Source organism: Equus asinus, chromosome X (genome assembly GCF_041296235.1).
Source record: "Equus asinus isolate D_3611 breed Donkey chromosome X, EquAss-T2T_v2, whole genome shotgun sequence".
Classification (NCBI taxonomy): domain Eukaryota; kingdom Metazoa; phylum Chordata; class Mammalia; order Perissodactyla; family Equidae; genus Equus; species Equus asinus.
In genome coordinates this window covers 70,368,344-70,387,489 of record NC_091820.1, presented here as the reverse complement: position 1 = coordinate 70,387,489, position 19,146 = coordinate 70,368,344, and the positions used below count along the sequence as shown (strand labels likewise).

Here is a 19,146-nt window from a genome sequence, read left to right as displayed (position 1 = left end):
AACAGTTGACAAACTGTGGCCCATGGGCCAAATCCAGTCAGCCATCTGTTTCGTATGGTTCATAGGCTAGAAATGGATTTTACATTTTTAAATGGTTAAGAAAACCAAAAGGACACAGGAAAATTATATGCAATTCCAAATTCAATGTCCATAAATATGGTCTCATTGGAGCACTGTCACACGAATTCATTTACATGTTATCTCTGGCTGCTTTTGCACTAAAGTCAGAGCTGAGTAGTTGCAGCAGAGACTGGATGGCCTGCAAAGCCCAAAATATTTACTCTGTTCCTTTACAGAAAAAGTTTACCTATTCCTGTTTTAAAAATTTCATTGCATTCATGTCCCACAATGTGCTTCTAGAACATACAGCGACGATTTATAAGTTTTTATTATCTTATAAGCTATATTTTGTTAATTCGATTTTACCACAATCCAAATAACAAAAGTACATATTAAAATGGATTCTGAAATTTCTCACATTCCATCCACTGCTTGCATTACTAGAAAATTTTACCTGCTAAACATTACCACTCCAGATATCCATTTTAGGAAATGTAGGAAGGATGCTTGTAATTGACTAGATTATGAAGATATGTGAAAATCTTCTCAAATGAGAAATTAAATGAAGGAATTGGTAAAATAACAATGATTTATCCCTATCATAAAATAATTAACTGAATGATTAAGCAATGGCAAAATAGTTAGGAGGCAGTTTTTATCACCTATAAGAACTACAGTATGCTTAACAATCTGCATTATCCTATAAGATGAATGAGGTATGAGGAAAATTGTTCAACAAATGTAAAATAATGTTAACATTTATTGAACATTTATATGTGAGACATTGTTCCAACGACCCTATATTTATTGCCTCAATTAATCTTCCACACTGCCATATAGGATAGGTGCATGCACTGTCTTCATTTTAAAAATGAGACGAACTGAGGCACAAAGAGGTTGAATAACTCACTAGAGCTCATAACACAAATAAGTGTCAGAACTGGCCTTTGAATTCGGATACTCTGACTCCAAAGTGCACCCTATCGTGCCTTTTTATATAGGGTGTGGTAGGAAAATACCCCAGGACACAAACACACTTTACTTGGGTTGGGTGTGGGGCCACAAATACCTTTTTTTTTGGAGAAAACAATGGGCATTTTAAGTTCGCTAGCATGACTAGAAGATAAATTCCATTGCTCATGTCAATTAATTTTTTCTTCAGCATATTAGCAATTTTGTCAGTGTGCTTTTTCATTCCCATTAGTTTTATAAAACAAATAATGTCTGATATTTTGAGTAAATCGAATACAAACTGAAGTAGACTACGAAAATAATGATTCTTCTTGGGAGAGCAAACCATAAAACTACAAAGTCACACTTTGTCTGCTGTCCATAACAATTACCGATTCTTCTCTATGTTTGCAACCAGCAGCACAGAGCAGATCAAGAGACAGGAGGAAAACTGATTTGCATTTGGACAGCAGCAAGAGAGTATTGTTATGTACAAGCTCAAGTCTGACCTTTCAGTGATGCCTGCTTAAAATTCATAGATATTGACTCAAGAAAGTAATATTGGCAAATTTCTATTGCTGCTCTTCACTCACAGCTCACTCTGAAAGTCAACCAGGTATATTTTTATAATGGCATATTACTTTAGATGTTCTGTAGAGAAATGGCAAATTATAAAAAAAATCATAAAAACAGGATGTTTATTATTGCTGAATCCCAGAAAAAAAATCATTGCATGTAAAAATCAGATATATCAAGTAAAACAAAGACAAAGAAATTACCATGAATATGGTGTTCTAGCAGAAGAGAGCAAGATACTTTTCAGATAGGGAGAAGACATAAAAAGAACTGGACACTCTGTGAAAAATCAGAGCGTTTTTTATATTTAAACAAAAATGATGATAAAAGTTTGAGTTGAGAGAAAAATAGTTTAATGTCCTCCTTACTACCCCGTTAAATGCAGCAGATATTGGCTAATGGTGAGAAGCCCTCATAAGTAGAAATTTCCACAGTGGTAGCAAAGATGAGTGATTAAGATGGTTCTCAAAATGAAGGTATTTTACAAATCAAATAAGTTAAATAATAGGCTTTAATTCAATAAATAAAGTGTGTTCTGATGTCACAATGTATACCATTCTCACTACTAGTAATAAACCATTTCATGTATTCTGTGCTTTAGAGCCTTCAGTGTCCTTCACTAATGGTATTGCATGCATCAATAAAAAAGAAGGAAAGCTTTGAAAATATTAGAGATGCAAATGGTTTAATCGTTAAAAATACTTAATAGTCTACTAGCTTACAAATGCTTCTTAGATACACTTTCAGAATTAACCAATTACCATTCAACAAACACGAGTAATTCTCTTTCTATGTACTTATAAATTAATGTTTGTGATTTAGTGTAAAATTTTTTAAAAATAGACATACATGTTTAAATTCTGAGTTTTACAAACACCTGTAAATTACATTTTTAAAGTATGTGATGATCAAGCTATTTAAAAAGGACAATCAACTATCTATACAGTCTTGTTTTAATATAACCTCGGGAGAACTATCATTATATTTGATTCATTCAAAATGATAACACAATGAAACACGATGTATTAATTTTACATAGCATATTGCCCACATGGGCGTTTTCCACACTTTTGACAGATTGATATTTTTCCTAAATAATGAATAGAATTCTCATGCACCTGTAAAGATCTATGCTATGCTGGAAGGATAAAAGGAAATAATTTTATGCAAGGGAAAATACCTATTATTTGAGCTTGACTGGAAGCAATACCAGATGTTTCATGAATTTTCATGTTTTTGCCAGTAGTTTCTTCTCATTTTAATACCACAGAACTTTGAGTAGAACCAGCAATTTGTATCCATTTATTTTTGCAAGCCACTTTCAACATAAAAGTAAAAAATCTGTGATAGGCCCTTTCTAGTGTATAGCTGTCAACAGAAGACTAAACTATCCAGAGGGTGAGAAAGGAGATTTTAAGAATCTTATGTCAATTCTGGCAATTCAACTTGAAGAAGAAAAACTTGAAGGATAATTTTAAAAGTTGTCTTAGAAGTTTTACACAGATATTTTATCATCAGTTTTATATTGTCGAGAGGAGAATAAGAGAACAGGGCCTGGATTGTTTTAGTGTATTTGTTGGTTAGCTGTCAGAGAAACTGTTACTGGAATTACTTCCTCATTTCTTGAATAAAGTTGCAAAATGGATCTACTTAAGAATAACTGCATAAATATAAACTAATTCAGTTCTTTATTATGCATACTACTAATGGGCAGAAGCCAAAAGAGCAGATGATTCCTCAATCAGAGATCCTTCTTGCCTTGTTCTTGAACGTCTGACTGTATGGAAAAGCCCTCATACAGTGACAGACAACTTGCAGAGCACAACATTTACTCCTGAACTGACTGATTATTGTAAATATTTTCTGCAAACAATGGAATGAAAAAGATGATTTAACTATTTCTATGATATCAAGGTTTGTGAAATGTCCTAATTTATATCTCTGATGTGTCAGTTATCTGACATAAAAGTCACAATTATTTGAAATATTTAACTCCAAGAGATTCTGTAATCAGCCTAATCTAAGCACTATTTAACATCATCTATAATGATGAGTGGACACTCATAATTTTATCAGAAGGACGGAGTTGAATATGCTGCTTAGCAAGCAGTGTGGTGAAAGTCCTGGAGTTAGGAAATTTGACTTATAGTCCTAGTTTTGCCACTAATTAGCTGTAGTCATTCTATGTTTTAGGCTTTACTTTCTGCACCTGTGCAGTTCTTTAAACGTCCTTTCTAATTAAAATCCTAAGATATCTCTAAATATGCAATTATTATAGACACAATTCAGTCAAAGTAAAAAGGATGAAAAAATCTCAGAGGAGAAATTTCCATTTTATTCAGATATACAGTAGTTATGAAAATAATTATAGCATACGTACTTGCTGTGATAATCTGTGGCAAGTTCAAGTGTATGTACAATACTTTGTATAAAAATAAAAATCATCTTGATCAGTTGCAAGATGTATGCTAGTTGCTATCAAAGTTGCTTCATCATTAAGCAAGCCAAGTTATTAAGATCAGCCAAATGCTTCTGAAAAGTAATTATTTAACATATTAAATACTTGGATTCATAATTTGTAGAGAAAGGCTTAATTTTTCATCTCATTTTCTAGCTTGCTTAAAAATGACAATAAACCATTTTTCCTTTTTATTGTTTTTCAGTTTGTGTTACACTTTTAGACTTATATACTTTTAATGTGTTAGCCCATGCAGAGAGCAAAGAAAACACAGAAGGTGAAGAAAGCAACTCTGAAGTACCAAAAAAAAGTAAGGAGAAAGTAACAGAAGAGCAGCCAATTAGTTACCGGAACTGAGAAGAGGTAGGTCTGCAGGCAGTGTACCAGAATATAATCAGTATTTTCAATAAATGTCTATAGTATATACAGCATTATCTTAGTAATCATTGTCCAACCTTCAGAACAGCTCAACTGAGAGTTGAGGGACCCTAGTAAAGATAAACTGTCATTGGTTACATTGTTTCTAGGTTTGAAAAATTGAAAATAACAAAAAATTTCTATGTGGTTTAAACTTATTTCTATTTTTGGATTAGCCTATGTTTGCATTTCAAGATGTCTTGAGTCATTAACCGTACTTCCGTCTTAATTATCCTGGATAGCCTCTATATTAAACACTAGAGGATCTGAACTGAGTCGCTGCCTTGTAATTGCTCTTAAAGCTTTATTGGCAGGGGAGTGTTTTTCCATTCCAACTGGATTATGAACTTCTTAAGGATAGGATCTCTGTTTTTATTCCTTTGTCATCCTTTCACAGAACCTAATACAGTTCATTACATATGGGAGGGGTAAGAATAAATTAATGCTGCTATTTTTTTAAAGCATTTTCCTGGTCAACACTTGAGATCTTGTCAATGTAAATCACAGATTCAAGTGCATCTACAATTCTTACATGAAGTATAATCGATTATTATACTGTATAATTGAATATACTTTATATTAAGCCCTGGTGTTTTATTTATTATGTGTTTACCATTACCAATATATCAGGGATTAGGATCCTATAGGAATCCTGACAAATTGGGCTTGTAGGAACTGATCAAATATTTTTTAAAGTTTAGTTCAGAAGTTTGTTAAAAATTCAGATTCCTAAATCCCACCTCAAAAGTAATAAATTCTCTGGTCATGGACACTGAGCAACTACATTTTTAACAAGCTCCCCAGATGATTCTTGGGCACAGTGAAGTCCAAGATCCTACTTTGCGCTATCAGGAAAGAGAACTGTCCTAGGAGTAGCTCATTTAACTAGCATCTCTGAAAAAGATCTCCCTCTCTCACTCTGTTACAACCTTTGTAACCTTAGAGATTTAACAGTGGTGCTTTTCCTCCTATTCTTGCTGAGTTTCTAGCCTTGGCTTCCCATTCTTGTTTTTTGTGTCACCTTTATTCCAGATTCAGACCTCCAGATTTGTGGCCTTGGCCAGGTAAACTGACTATAACTCCTAATTGAAGCTCCCTTTATTTAATGATCTGGTTTTAATGTTCTTAACCTTTTGATTATACCCTGATTTTGGTTAATTCACTATGACTCAACAAGAAGCTCTTGAGCTACTTTTCCTCATGAAAGGCTTTTAGTGATACATTTTGGAGGTGAAAATAATAGAGGTTCATAACTAGCAATGGGAAAATTGAGTAGATTTTAAGGTATAAGTTACATCTCTAAGAAGATGGGTATTATCACACTGGGCTGGCTCTCATGATAATTCTTTGCTTATACTTGGTGAAATTTCTAATGTAGTTTCCTGGTTGCCTAATTAACCTGGAATAGGAAGTGCTTCAAGATTAGGGTATTTAAATAGTATCGACCTAGGGGTTTTGTACTTGGACTTTACTTCTCCAGAGAAAATGAAAACCTCTATTGTCTCACCAAGGTATTTTGCCATTTTATATTTTTGACTTTTCTCAAAGAAAAAAGTTTAATAGAGTATGGTTTTATGTCTCTTTTATAAGATTATCTGCTATATCTAGCCTTTTTTTAATAATAACGCAGACTGTCATCACTGTTCTGAAAAACATTTTCTTTCTGAAGCATATGTAGTCTATACTGTAGTCTTTACATATATAGAATTTAATAATAAAAGCTCAAGATTAATGAAACTATCCTAAGGAAATACAGCAAGGTTTCTCTGTTCTTATAACTAATTTTTCAGTCAAAAGAAGTACTTTCCTCTTCCAGGTGAGGTACTATATTCTTCATTACAATAGCAATTGGACTCAGTATGAGTATACTAAAGGTTTTCTGGTCCCTTTTTACATGAGCAGTATATCATTTCATGGAATCTTGAAAAAATGCAAATGACTTACTAGTGGATGATACAAACTTCTTTCTTATTTATTATAGTAAAATTCGGAAATGTGATAATAGATAATAAAACTTTTAAGACATCTACTCCTCTCAATAAACTAAGTATAAAAGGAATTTACCTTAATATAGTGAAGACTGTATATGAAAAGCCCACAGTTAAAATCATACTCAACAGTAAAAAAAAATGAATGTGAATGTTTTTTCTCTAAGGTCAGGAAGAAGACAAGGATGCCCACTCTTATCACTTCATTTCACCATAATACTGAAAATCCTAGCCAGAACAATTAGGAATAAAAAGAAATAAAAGTCATCCAAATCAGAAAGAAAGAAGAAAAATTATCTATGTCTGCAGACAACATGATCTTATATGTAGATAACCCTAAAGACTCCTCAAAAAAATTGGCAGAACTAATCAATGTATTCAGTAAAGTTGCAGGACACAAAATCAACATATAAAAATTACTTGTGTTTTTATGCACTAACAATGACCTATCTGAAAAGGAAATTAAGAAAAACATCCCATTTACAAAAGCATCAAAAGGAATGAAACACTTAGGAATAGACTTAACTAAGAGTGTAAAAGACTTGTACAGTGAAAATTACAAAACATTGATGACAGAAATTAAAGAAGACACAAATAAATGAAAAGATAGCCCTGTTCATGGATAGGAAAAAATAAAACTGTTAAAATGTCCATAATACTCAAAGCTATCTACAGATTCAGTACAATCTCCATCAAAATCTTAATGGCATTTTTTCACAGAAATAGAAAAAACAATCCTAAAATTCATATGGAACTACAAAAGACCCCAAATAACCAAGGCAATCTTGAGAAAGAAGAACAAAGCTAGAGGTATCACATTTCCTGATTTGAAAATATACTACAAAGCTACAGTAATTAAAACAGTATGATACTGGCATAAATAGACATATAGACCAATAGAGTAGAGTTGAGAACACAGAAAAACCCCAACACATATATAGTTAACTGATCTTTGACAGGGGTGCCAAGAATACATAATGGGGAAAGGACAGCCTCTTCAACAAATGGTGTTGGAAAAAACTGGATATCTACATGCAAAAGAATGAAATAGAGCCTTATCTTAGACCATACACAAAAATCAACTCACAATGGATTAAAGATTTAAATGTAAGACCTGAAACTATAAAACTCCCAGCAGAAATCATAGGGGAAAAGCTTCATGATATTGGTCTTGGCAATGATTTCTTGGATATAACACCAAAAGCACAAGCAACAAAAGCAAAAATAGACCATGCGGATACATCAAACTGAAAAGGTTTTGCACAGCAAAGGAAACAAGAGTGAAAAGGCAACCTATGGAATGGACAAAAATATTTGCAAACCATCTATCTGGTAAGCAGTTAATATCCAAACTGTATTAAAATCCCACACAACTCAGTAGCAAAGAAACGAAAAACCTGATTAAAATGGGCAAGGGACTTGAATAGACATTTCTGCAAAGAAGACATACAAGTGCCCAAATGGGGATATGAAAAGCTGCTCAACACCACTAATCATCAGGGAAATAAAAATCAAAACCACAATAAGATATCACCTCACACCTATTAGAATGGCTATTACTAAACAAAAATATAATAATCAAATGATAACAAGTGTTGGCAAGGATGTGGAGAAATTGGAACCCTTGTACAATGTTGGAGGGAATGTAAAATGGTGCAGCTGCTAGGGAAATCAGTTTGGAGCTTCCCCAAAAAATTAAAAATAGAATTACTATATATGATCCAGCAATCCTACTTCTGGGTGTATATCCACAAAAAAATTGAACTCAGTATCTTGAAGAGATATCTGCATTTCCATGTTCATTGCAGCATTAGTTACAATAGCCAAGACTTGGAAACAACCTAAGTGTCCATCAATGGGTGAATGAATAAAGACAATGTGGTATGTACATACAATGGGATATTATTCATCCTTAAGAAGAGAGAAATCATGCCATATGCAACAAGATGAATGATTCTGAAGGACATCACGCTAGGTGAACTAAGCCAGTCATAGAAGGACAAAAACTGCATGATTTCACTTATATGAGGTACTTAAAATAATCAAACTCATAAAAACAGAGAGTAGAATGGTGGTTTCCAGGGGTTGGAGAGAGTGGGAAATACGGATTTGCTATTTAACAGGTATAAAGTTTCGGTTATACAAGGTAATATGTTTTATAGATCTGCTATACAACATTGTGCCTATAGTTAACACTACTCTATTGTGCACTTAAAATTTTGTTGAGAGGGTAGATCTCACGTTAAGTGTTCTTACCGCAATAAAAAATAAAATAAAAGCTAAAAGATGTTTAAAAAATTAAATATCACTCATTCAAATTTATTAGTGAACTGTCCTGAGTCCTAGAATTTCATTCAACCAAACCTTGATTAAAAAAAATCACACTCTTTTGGATCTAAACATCCTAAATGGATATTCCACATGTCAAGTCCTGTATTTTCTATTTTTCTCACCACATTTTTTGTTCCTTAAAGTATTATATCTTTCTTTCCAACATTCGTTACTTTGTTCTTCCTGTGAAATGGTGCTGTTTGAGAATCTGAGCAAAGCAAGTGGAACTTCTCCTTAAAATTATTCACAGACGCAAAACATTTCTGCAAATTCTTGGGGGTTAATAAGCCCTGACTCTAAGATAAAGTCCAGAGAGTCCTTATCTTGTCTTTTTTTTTTTTAAGATTGTCACCTGAGCTAACATCTGTTGTCAATCTTTTTTTCCCTTCTTCTCCTCAAAGCCTCCCAGTACATACTTGTATATTCTAGTTGCAGGTCCTTCCAGTTCTGCCTAAGAAAACATAATGCATACAGTAGGGGTTCAATAAATACTTGTTGAATGGAGGAAACAATAAACAAATACCAATGTCTTAGTTAAGCAATTGGCTTGTTGAATGTTACAAGAGACTTCAGGGTAAACTAAATAGTTGTGTTGCTTATAGTTTTATGTGACGATCTGTTACACATGAAGTTGTTTATTAGCGTTGTTGTAGCTACTATAATCAATATTAGTTAGAAAAGAACACCTAAATGCCACTGTGCTGACAGTAGTCTATTTTTACAGGAAAAAGGTGGACAAAAGATTTAACAGATAGCTTCTACTGAGTGAGATAGCAGTGGAATGATCAAGAACCAATCACTTATGATAAAGACCTGCTAAAAAAAGTTGCAAGTTGTTTAGTATGGCTATTACAAAAGCAATAGCAATAGACAGGGTGTGAGGAGGGCAAGAGATTGCCATTCTGTAAGTAGCATTTGAAAGCATGTAAGGGTAAGGCACTTTGACTACTAGTAACAGGCTAAGAAAGGTTAACCAGGAGTAACAAAGGAGTAACAAAGGATTCATTTCTGATAGTCTCATTAAAAATGATCATTGATATTGCTCTCTTTCAGTGCAAATGCTAGTGACATGCATTATGTCTATACATTGATTGAGAAATACATATTTTACAGTGTTTTCAGAGTAAAACCTTATGTAATGCTTTTTGTTTAAGATTTCAATAATACCTGTACCATCCTAAAACATCAGATAACTGAAAACTATTTGATTTCAATTTTCTCACTTTTAGTTACCCTTCCTCAGGTAATTCTTTTAAAGTCTATTTACAAAATCTTATTTCTCAAACACTAGGGCTACACATTTTCCATTCTATTTAGTGAAATTATACTCTGAATAGAACAGAATCACCAATAATAAAATATACTCAATGGCTATACTTTTTATCTTAGCATGGAAGGATAAAGATTTTTATATGAGGAAGCTTGTTTTACATCTGTTATTGCTTTCCTCCTGAGTAATGAACCATAGGTAGCAATGTGAAGAAATAGAAAAAAAAAGTGGCAGGCCATGTTTTCATTTGGAAACACCAATAAATATATGCCACCTCAGTAGTATTCATGGTGTCCTCAGTGATTAAATAAAAATGATTTTCTCTTATATCCACCTATGACCCTATTAGTTGCTATGCACTTAAAAGTTGGTCCACACCAAATGATAGCCACAATCAGTATCCTCAGGATAGGATTGGAAACTGCATACAGTTTTTAGATGTTGTCAGAATTTCAGCTGACTTCCCGAGGATTGCCTTTAAGACATTATCTTGTTGCCAATGTATAAGATTTTTGCATGAAGGAAGTAATAGCCCACTGATTTTGATTTAGTATCTTTTTAATCATTTGCCAAAGAACAAAAATAAACAAAACAAACAAAATACAAGTACTCAGTTCTTAAAACTGGGTGGTCTTCGGGGCTGGCCCCGTGGCCGAGTGGTTAAGTTCGTGCGCTCCACTGCAGGCGGCCCAGTGTTTCGTTGGTTCGAATCCTGGGTGCGGACATGGCACTGCTCGTCAGACCACGCTGAGGCAGCGTCCCACATGCCACAACTAGAAGAACCCACAACGAAGAATACACAACTATGTACCGGGGGGCTTTGGGGAGAAAAAGGAAAAAATAAAATCTTTAAAAAAACAAAAACAAAAACAAAAAACTGGGTGGTCTTCTAGTATTAGTATATGAAATGTTTACTAGGACAATCTTTGCTAAAATGTACTTTTTTACAAAAAAAAGTGATACGATAATGATAGTATAGAAAGTCCCCACAAACCCCACACCCAGTTTCTCCTATGATTAATATCTTATATTAGTATGACACATTTGTCACAATTAATTAACCAATATTGCTACATTATTATTAACTAAAGTTAATTCTTTATTCAGATTTTTTCAGTTTTTACCTAAGGTCCTTTTTCTGTTCCACATCACATTTACTTGTCCTATTTTCTTAGGCTTCTCCTGGTTGTGATGGTTTCTCAGACTTTCCTTATTTTTTTATCACATTGACAGTTTGAGGATTACAGACCAGGCATTTTTTAAAAATGTCCTGTTATTTGGATTTGTCTGATGTTTTTCACATGATAGGATTAGGGGGGTGATGGGTTTTGTGGAGGAAATGCCATTCTCATAACATCATATCAAGTGCACATGCTGTCTATACAACTGAGCAGTTTTGTTGTAAACCTTGATTACTTGGCTGTGGTAGTATTTGTCACCGTAAATGTACTGTCCCCCACCCCCATGCTTCCACAGTAGTTACTCCTTGGAAAGAAGTCACTATGTGCAGCCCACACTTAAGGCACAGAATTCACTCCACCTCCTTGAGGGCAGGGTACGTACATAAATTATTTGGGATTCTTCTGCACAAGACATTTGTCTTTTCTCTCTCATTTATTTATTTATGCAACCATTTATTTATATCAATATGGACTTATAAATGTTTATTTTTTACTTTGGTTTATAATCCAATACTATTTTATTTTGCTGCTAAAATTGTTCCAGCTTTGGTCATTAGAAGCTTTTTCAGTTGGCTTGTGTCCCTTTGACATACCCCCATCATTATTTTTTTGAAGACTTCCCTACTTTATAGCACTAAAAGATGTTCCAGGTTCATCTTGCAAAAAATTATTATTATTATTATTATTATTATTATTATTATTATCATCATTTTGTGGTGAGGAAGATTTGCCCCGAGCCAGCATCCACACCAATCCTCCTCCACTTTGTATATGGGATGCCTCCACAGCATGGCCGATGAGTGGAGCAAGTCCATGCCCAGGATCGGAACCTGTGAACCCGAGCTGCTGAAGCAGAGCATGTGGACCTTTAACCACTCGGCCATGGGGCCGGCCCCCACAAAATATTATATTTTGACTTGTTTCTTTATTAAGAATTCAGTATTTGTCAGTACTCCTCCTTGATTTCAGTTTTTTACTCCTTCAAATATAAGAATTTCACGCTGATATACATACACACATATACATATATATATATGAGGGTGTGTGTGTAACATTGCAATTATTTTCACTTATAAAGTCATAGGAAAGACATCAACATGATTAGCGTTAAGGGGCAGATATCTTACAAAAAGTCAGAAATAAGACATACAAGTTTAAGAAACAAACTTTAAACTAAAGTACTAACTGACTGAACATTTAAGCAATGTGTAACAGGTCAATGTAATTAATATGCTGCTCTTAAAGTCACATATTAAATAGTGCCATAAATTTTGAGTCCTTTACTTCTATTTCCAAATGTAGAAATGAAATGATACTTGCCCTTTAAATATCAGACATAACAACTATAGGTTCTTAATCATAGTATTTAAAGGAACATGGCCTTAATATATCGCCAGATCCCTAGACAGAAAGAAGTCCTAAATTTTTCAAATATTAAATATATTTTAATTAGTGTTAATTTAAATATATATCCAATACCACAATGCTAAGAATGAGACATGAAGACCATGGTACCTCACTCTCAGGAATGAGGCTGTGAGTAGTAGCAAGGATTTAAAATCAACCAATAGATGTTCCATCTCTAAAAAGGTTAGTAATCATTTCATGAAGTTTAAATTATTTATTAAAATGCTCTAAATTAGTAAAGTAAATGAATAACATGTAATTTTGTATGGTACATGTTAAACCATAAGCAAAGGGATTTAATCTTTAAACCTATTAAACTTTCTATAAACAACAGTAAAATTGTGGTTTGTTCCCTATGCTTTCCTTTGAGGTAACAGTTTCTACTGAATAATGCAGTGTAAAATTAAGTAAAGCAGGTCTCATTATTAACTTTAGAAAGCCACATTATTTTTGCCTTATAAGAAGATAAAACAGCAACAACAGATATCCAACAAAACAATACCCAGAGAAACATCATTTGTAGATGTGAACACCATCTTCACGTGCAAAGATTTTCCTTGGGAGAATGTGAAATATATGTAAAGTATTTAGTGCCTGGCACATAGTAAGTGTCTACAAAAAGTACTTATTATTGTTATTACTATTATTTTCTGAGGAAGATTTGCCCTGAGCTAACATCTGTGCCAATCTTCCCCCACTTTATATGTGGGTCACCACCACAGCATGGCTGACAAGCGGTGCAGGTCTGTGCCAAGATCTGAACCTGCAAACCCAGACTGCTGAAGTGGAGTGCACCAAAATTAACCACTACGCCACAGGGCCGGTCGCGGTACTTATTATTTTTAATGTTTTATTATTATTGCTACCTGTCCAAAATCATCTCCTACCACGCTCCCCATTGAGGACTCTACTGTAGCTGCATTGGCCTCCTTATGTTTGAACATATCAAGCACACTCTCATCTCAGGGCTTTTGAAATTGCTGTTCTGTCTTCCTGGAAAGCTCTCCCTGTAAATACCCATATAGGTTATTACCTACTTTATGAGAAAGAATATTATAATAAGTTTCACTGTTAAAGATTTAAGATTTTCTTTTTGCATAAATATTTCCCAAGCATATTCCACATCACAGATGGATTTGTGCTGAGGACGAACACACACAATATATTTGGCCCTATCTGATAGTTTTGTTAGGAAAGAAAACACACCATCGCTTTTCTGTTTTCACAAAGGTCACAGGCCTCTATAGATGAGGCATTTGGTCTGCTGGCTGAATACCCAGATCCTCAGAGGACAAAACGACATCGTGGTCACAGGATGGCCGGAAAGTCACCTCTGTGGCCATGGGATATGCATGTAATCTTAAAATCACTACATAGTCATGCATCACTTAACAACGGGGATACATTCTGAGACATGCGTCGTTAGGCGATTTTGTTGTTGTCTGAACATCACAGAGTGTACTTATACAAATCTAGATGGTATAGCCTACTACACACCCAGGCTATATGGTACCAATCTTATCGGACCACTATCATACATGCAGTCCGTTGTTGACTGAAACATCGTTACGTGGTGCATGACTGTAATGAACAAGAGGTCAGGGAATATTTTTGAGTTCACTAGTTAAGTTAAGGATGTTTTGGATATTAATCAATGGACTGTGTGGGAACATGTGACATTGATTTGAATAGAAAAAGATGGATGGTGGTTAAGGGCTCCCTTATGGCACAGCAGCAGTAATCTGTCACTTGCTTCAAATTCTTGAGTCAGATATCCTCATGACTTCCCCCTTCACTTTATTTAGATCTCTCCTCAAATGTTACCTCATCAGAAAGGCCTTCCCTATCTGAAGGAGTATCCCCTTCTTCACTCTCTTCCTTCTAATTATTTTTTCTTCATACTACTTATAAACATTTAAGTATTATATTTTTGGTTTATTGCCACCTCTCTCCATTAAAATGTATACTCCATGAAAACAGGTTGTCTGTTTTGATCCTATTTTATCCCTAGCACCTAGAAGTATGCCTGATGCACAATGGGAGCTCAATATTTGTCGAATGAATTATTAATGAATTTTAAGTGTTATTCATCCCATCTCCCCTTCTTTGGATTATCACAGTATACAATGACAGCTGCTCTTTTTATTCTAGGCAAACCTCACTTGAAAATTGGAAAGGACTCAAGAGGAAAGTAAATTTGGAGTTTTGTCTAATAATGCAACACCAGCAAAGATGTACAAAATTACACATTGTATAGTTGGTAGGTTATGCAAAAGGCTAAAAGCCTCAGCAGGTAGGATGAGGATATGATCCCCATTCCTGAAAATTCCTTAAAACTCAACAGCCCTGTGAACCTCCAATCTGTACTGAGGCATGTTGTTCTGGGCCCATACACAGGCAATCAGCATTTTATTCAATGCTCTCAAGCACAGTGAGGAGATAACTTCATTTGGAACAGTGACACACACCTGGAGACTTATGCAACCATTTCTTTATGAGCAGTTAAAAAATATTTTATATATGTACAATTTCATAACTGAATATTCTGTCATATAAGAAGCATGATCATAAGACTGTGTTAAAAATATTTGTTCTCATTTTGGGAATGCTAGGGATGAGATAAAGAAAGGACACTGAGCAAGGTAGTTATGGGGGAGCAAAGATGCAGAGTGAGTAGATATCTAGGACAAGAAGAAAATGATAATTGAGCCCAGGTCTCTGATGACGGGTATACTGGTGTGTGCATACTCACAGTGCAGGATCACGATACAGAGATTTTCCTAAATGAAGTACGTATTTATAATTCAATTACAAAGAAATGTATTTGGGTTTTTAAATCCCCAAGCCAACATATTAATATAACTTTAATACCTTGGCTTTACTATCTGTTTTAGGAATAATTGTAGGTTATTCAGTTATATTGCAGGCTAGTAATTTAGTCCATTCTCTATTCACTCTCTGCAACATCTGTAGAAAGCAGGGTGACTTAAAGATCCTTACTTTGCCCTGTTAGAGCCCATCTTGTACTAGTGGGATAATTCTCCACACTGACTGCCAATTTGTTTGTTTGTTTGTTTTTTAACCACAAGAGTTCTGTTGAGGGGATGGCAGGCTACTGCCAACTTCTCAGGATATTTTCCTCTGCTCCCCAGTCTTGCTGAAGAAGAGAGGCATTAGAGAAGAAGGACATGAGAATTCTCCTTCTCAAACTCTCCTTAATCGAGACATAGCAATTCAGAATGGGTAATGATAGATTAATAAGCCATCATATTTCAATTAATAAGGTCCTCAATTTACCCGATCTCTTCTGCTTAAAATATCCCTGGCACAACTGTAAAACCATGTCCTGTATTTATTTTAAGAAAATATTAACTTTCTACTCTAACCATAGGATATTTAACAGAACCTTTTTGTAGAACATGAAACTATCAGGAATAAAATAAAAAGAAACATATTTTTAAAAAATATTACTTGGTGATGCTTTATATTTTATATTTTATCTGGTATTTTATTTTAGCAAGTAATTTATTGTAAATACATTCTCATGCTGGAAAATCAATTCAGGGATCCTCAAATAACTCTGTCAGGAGATCACAGTAGATAATTTAAATTTCTATACAACAGTTTCAATGCGTTTAATATTGACCACCAAATTCAGCAAATTTTAAAACTGTTCAAGGTGAGGAGAGATAATTTGAAAACCTGCTGAATTTAAAAGTATAGATTATATATTACTTTGAAACTTCAATTAGTTGTACCAAATACAACCTGCAATGCCAACAGTTATATAGCATTTTCTTGGGTAATAGCAAAAATATTTAGGAAAATTCATACATACACACTTTATTTCTTAAGACCTCTGTATCACAAACAATCTAATATTATATTTAAAGTCATTTCACGAAGTCTTTTGCATGTTTACATTTCAACAAGAAGACCGAGTTCCTTTATATAGCATTTTGCACAGTTGATTTGTCTTTTGTCACAATGTTGTTATGTTGCTTTTTCTATTGATGTTATGTTTTGGATTTATGGAAGCAAGGGACTGCCAGGCAGATATATTGGAAAAACTCATATCTAGAAGCAAATTTGCCAGTCCTTGCCCTCTATACTTATGAAGGGACACAGTAATACCAAATATCCAGATTTCCAAATAAATTAGCATAGCTTTATGTTGAACTGTTATATAATTTAAAACATATCAAAATATGCCTTTCTTTATAGCACTTTTACACTTTAATAACATTGCCAAGATCATCAGTTGTGTCTACAGCATGTTGGGGAAAAAAAATCTGGTAATGAAAAAGAAAACAAAAGTAAAGATCTACTAGTTAAGTTATATTGGACAATATCAGAGGAGGGAACATAATTTTCTTCCACTCAAACAATACTGGTGGACACAAAAATAAAGATAGTCAAATATTTTATGAACTATACTGAAACGATACTGTACCACTTATTTCATTTTAATGTCCTGAAATAGCTGACATGTTCTATTTCCTACTTTAAGATCTCACTGCTGTAAGCAACATTTTATTACCTGCTTTATGCAAAATATTTTCACGATTGCAAACTAACTATGAAACTAATACAACTTGAAATAAATCTCAAATGCCAAAAAAAGCTTTTCCATATTCTCACATAAAGATAACATATTTATGAAGCATCAATATAGCAGTTATGTACTAAAGAACAGATAATGATGTCCTGAGCAGTCAGAGCTTTTATTTTGTCAGAGTTGGCCTAACTCAGTCAGAAAGAGTTCTATGTGATTCATCATATTTGCACAACTATTTGAACAACCAAGCGACAGAGAATATTTACAGAAAATTAGTAATTGTAATAAACATCTTTTAGAACTGAAACAGAATTCTTAATGGGATAGGAGAAGTAAATTCATAACCCTAAAACATATTTCCCAATAATTATCAAAACATACGTATTATTACTGTTTTCCTTTATAGATTTAGAGGAGGGAGTTTCTTGGAGACCCTGATTGGCTGCATACAATTTCAGAGATCATTATGGCACTTTTATTTAAACACTAAATGAGAGTTTTTTAGAGGATAAGTTAGCCCAGTTATGGCTCTCAGTTATGCGATGGAAAACTCCTACCTTGCTGGAGAATCGTCTGTAGTGTCATCAGCCATCATCTCCAAATCTTGTGAGTGTTTCTCACAGGCTTCTTTGAACAAATTCTCCTCTGGAACAGCTTTAGGAGTATCTTCATTTGCTCGAAGATGTTCTATCAGGTTTAGTGGGTGCCAATTCTGAAGGGCTCTTTGATGGGCAGGGGATGGCCCTGGCACTGGTACCAGTATGTTGTGGTGGACAGGACTGTTGCTTTTCTTCAGTCCGTTTCTGTCCCGAGAGTGGTTCTTCAATCTGCCCTGAACCGGGGTCCCTCTATGCTCATATCCTTCCTGCTGAAGGCAGTTTCCAGTGTTGGGCGAACCTTGAGAAGGATGACTAAACCACCTCCAGCGTAGTCTTAAGATCTGTTTCACATCAAACTCTTTCTTGCCAGACACTGACATCGTTGCAGAAAGACAAAAGCCTTCTCTCACAGAAAGGAAACGGAGCCTTTGTTATCTCTTGTTTCTCTCCCTCTTCTGTAGAACTAACAAAAGCACAAGCGCCGAGAGCAGTCTTTCTTGCTTCCCCCCAACCCCTGCTGCCTGTGGTACACTGTGAATACTTCTAGCTTTCTAGCTGAAGCAGAAAGCTGCAGCTAACAGTGTAGGTGGGAACCCATACTGACAGGATGATGAGGTCAGACCTTAAACAAGTAAATCAGCTTAGCACAGGAAAGTAGTTACCACAACACACTCCAGCTGCTAGATCTGTGCACTCGCAGCCCTCCCGCCTGGACTTCGAATATCTAACCCAGCTTCTTCCTTACCGGGTGAAGTAGCTGCAGCTTAAACCCAGGCAAGCCAGCAAAAGCAAAGTGTTTAAATTCACTTCCTTCTAGATTCCCCCCACTCACCCCACCCTCTGCCAGATTCGTTTTCCGGTAGCCCACTTCTAAAAATGTGCCACTTGGTCCTAGGAGAATTTGTAACAGGGGATTCATTATGATCTATTTTGGGGTGCTTATGCAAATTTTGAAGGTGGTTCATTAAGGGAAAGCATCTTGTATCAGTCCCCTTGTGCAGGTTTCTAGTTATTTTTACAAAACATCTGAAAATGTGAATGTCTTTATATAAATATGTGCTTGAAAACCTGAACAGTTTCAGAAACATAAGAAAGTGTTGGTTATCCATGACTAAACCCACACGCCCCACTAAGGGATGTGTTAATGCTACTTTAAGTCTACACCTGAAGGAAGAGAGCAGTGTTTTTCCAAGTTGGCTAGGTTAGAAGAGATGTCATCTCTCAGTGACCAAAGCTTGAACAAGAATAGTCCATTCTGGCTCCATGCCTGTCGAAACACCTCCTTATCATGCTCTTTACTTTCACAGGAAGTGCTAAAGGTCTATTTTCTTCATTCAAAAGTCCTTATGA

The 19,146-nt window shown here is 34.7% G+C and overlaps 1 protein-coding gene across 1 annotated transcript in view; it reads right to left on the bottom strand.

Moving 5' to 3' along the window:
• Positions 1-18,611, bottom strand: part of KLHL4 (kelch like family member 4) — a 106,322-nt gene extending 87,711 nt beyond the window's left edge. The window contains exon 1 of the mRNA XM_014865010.3: positions 17,755-18,611. Coding sequence (XP_014720496.1) covers positions 17,755-18,176 — 422 coding nt within the window. The 5' untranslated portion in view covers positions 18,177-18,611. The remainder of the gene's footprint in view (positions 1-17,754) is intronic.
• Between the last annotated feature and the right edge of the window lie 535 nt (positions 18,612-19,146).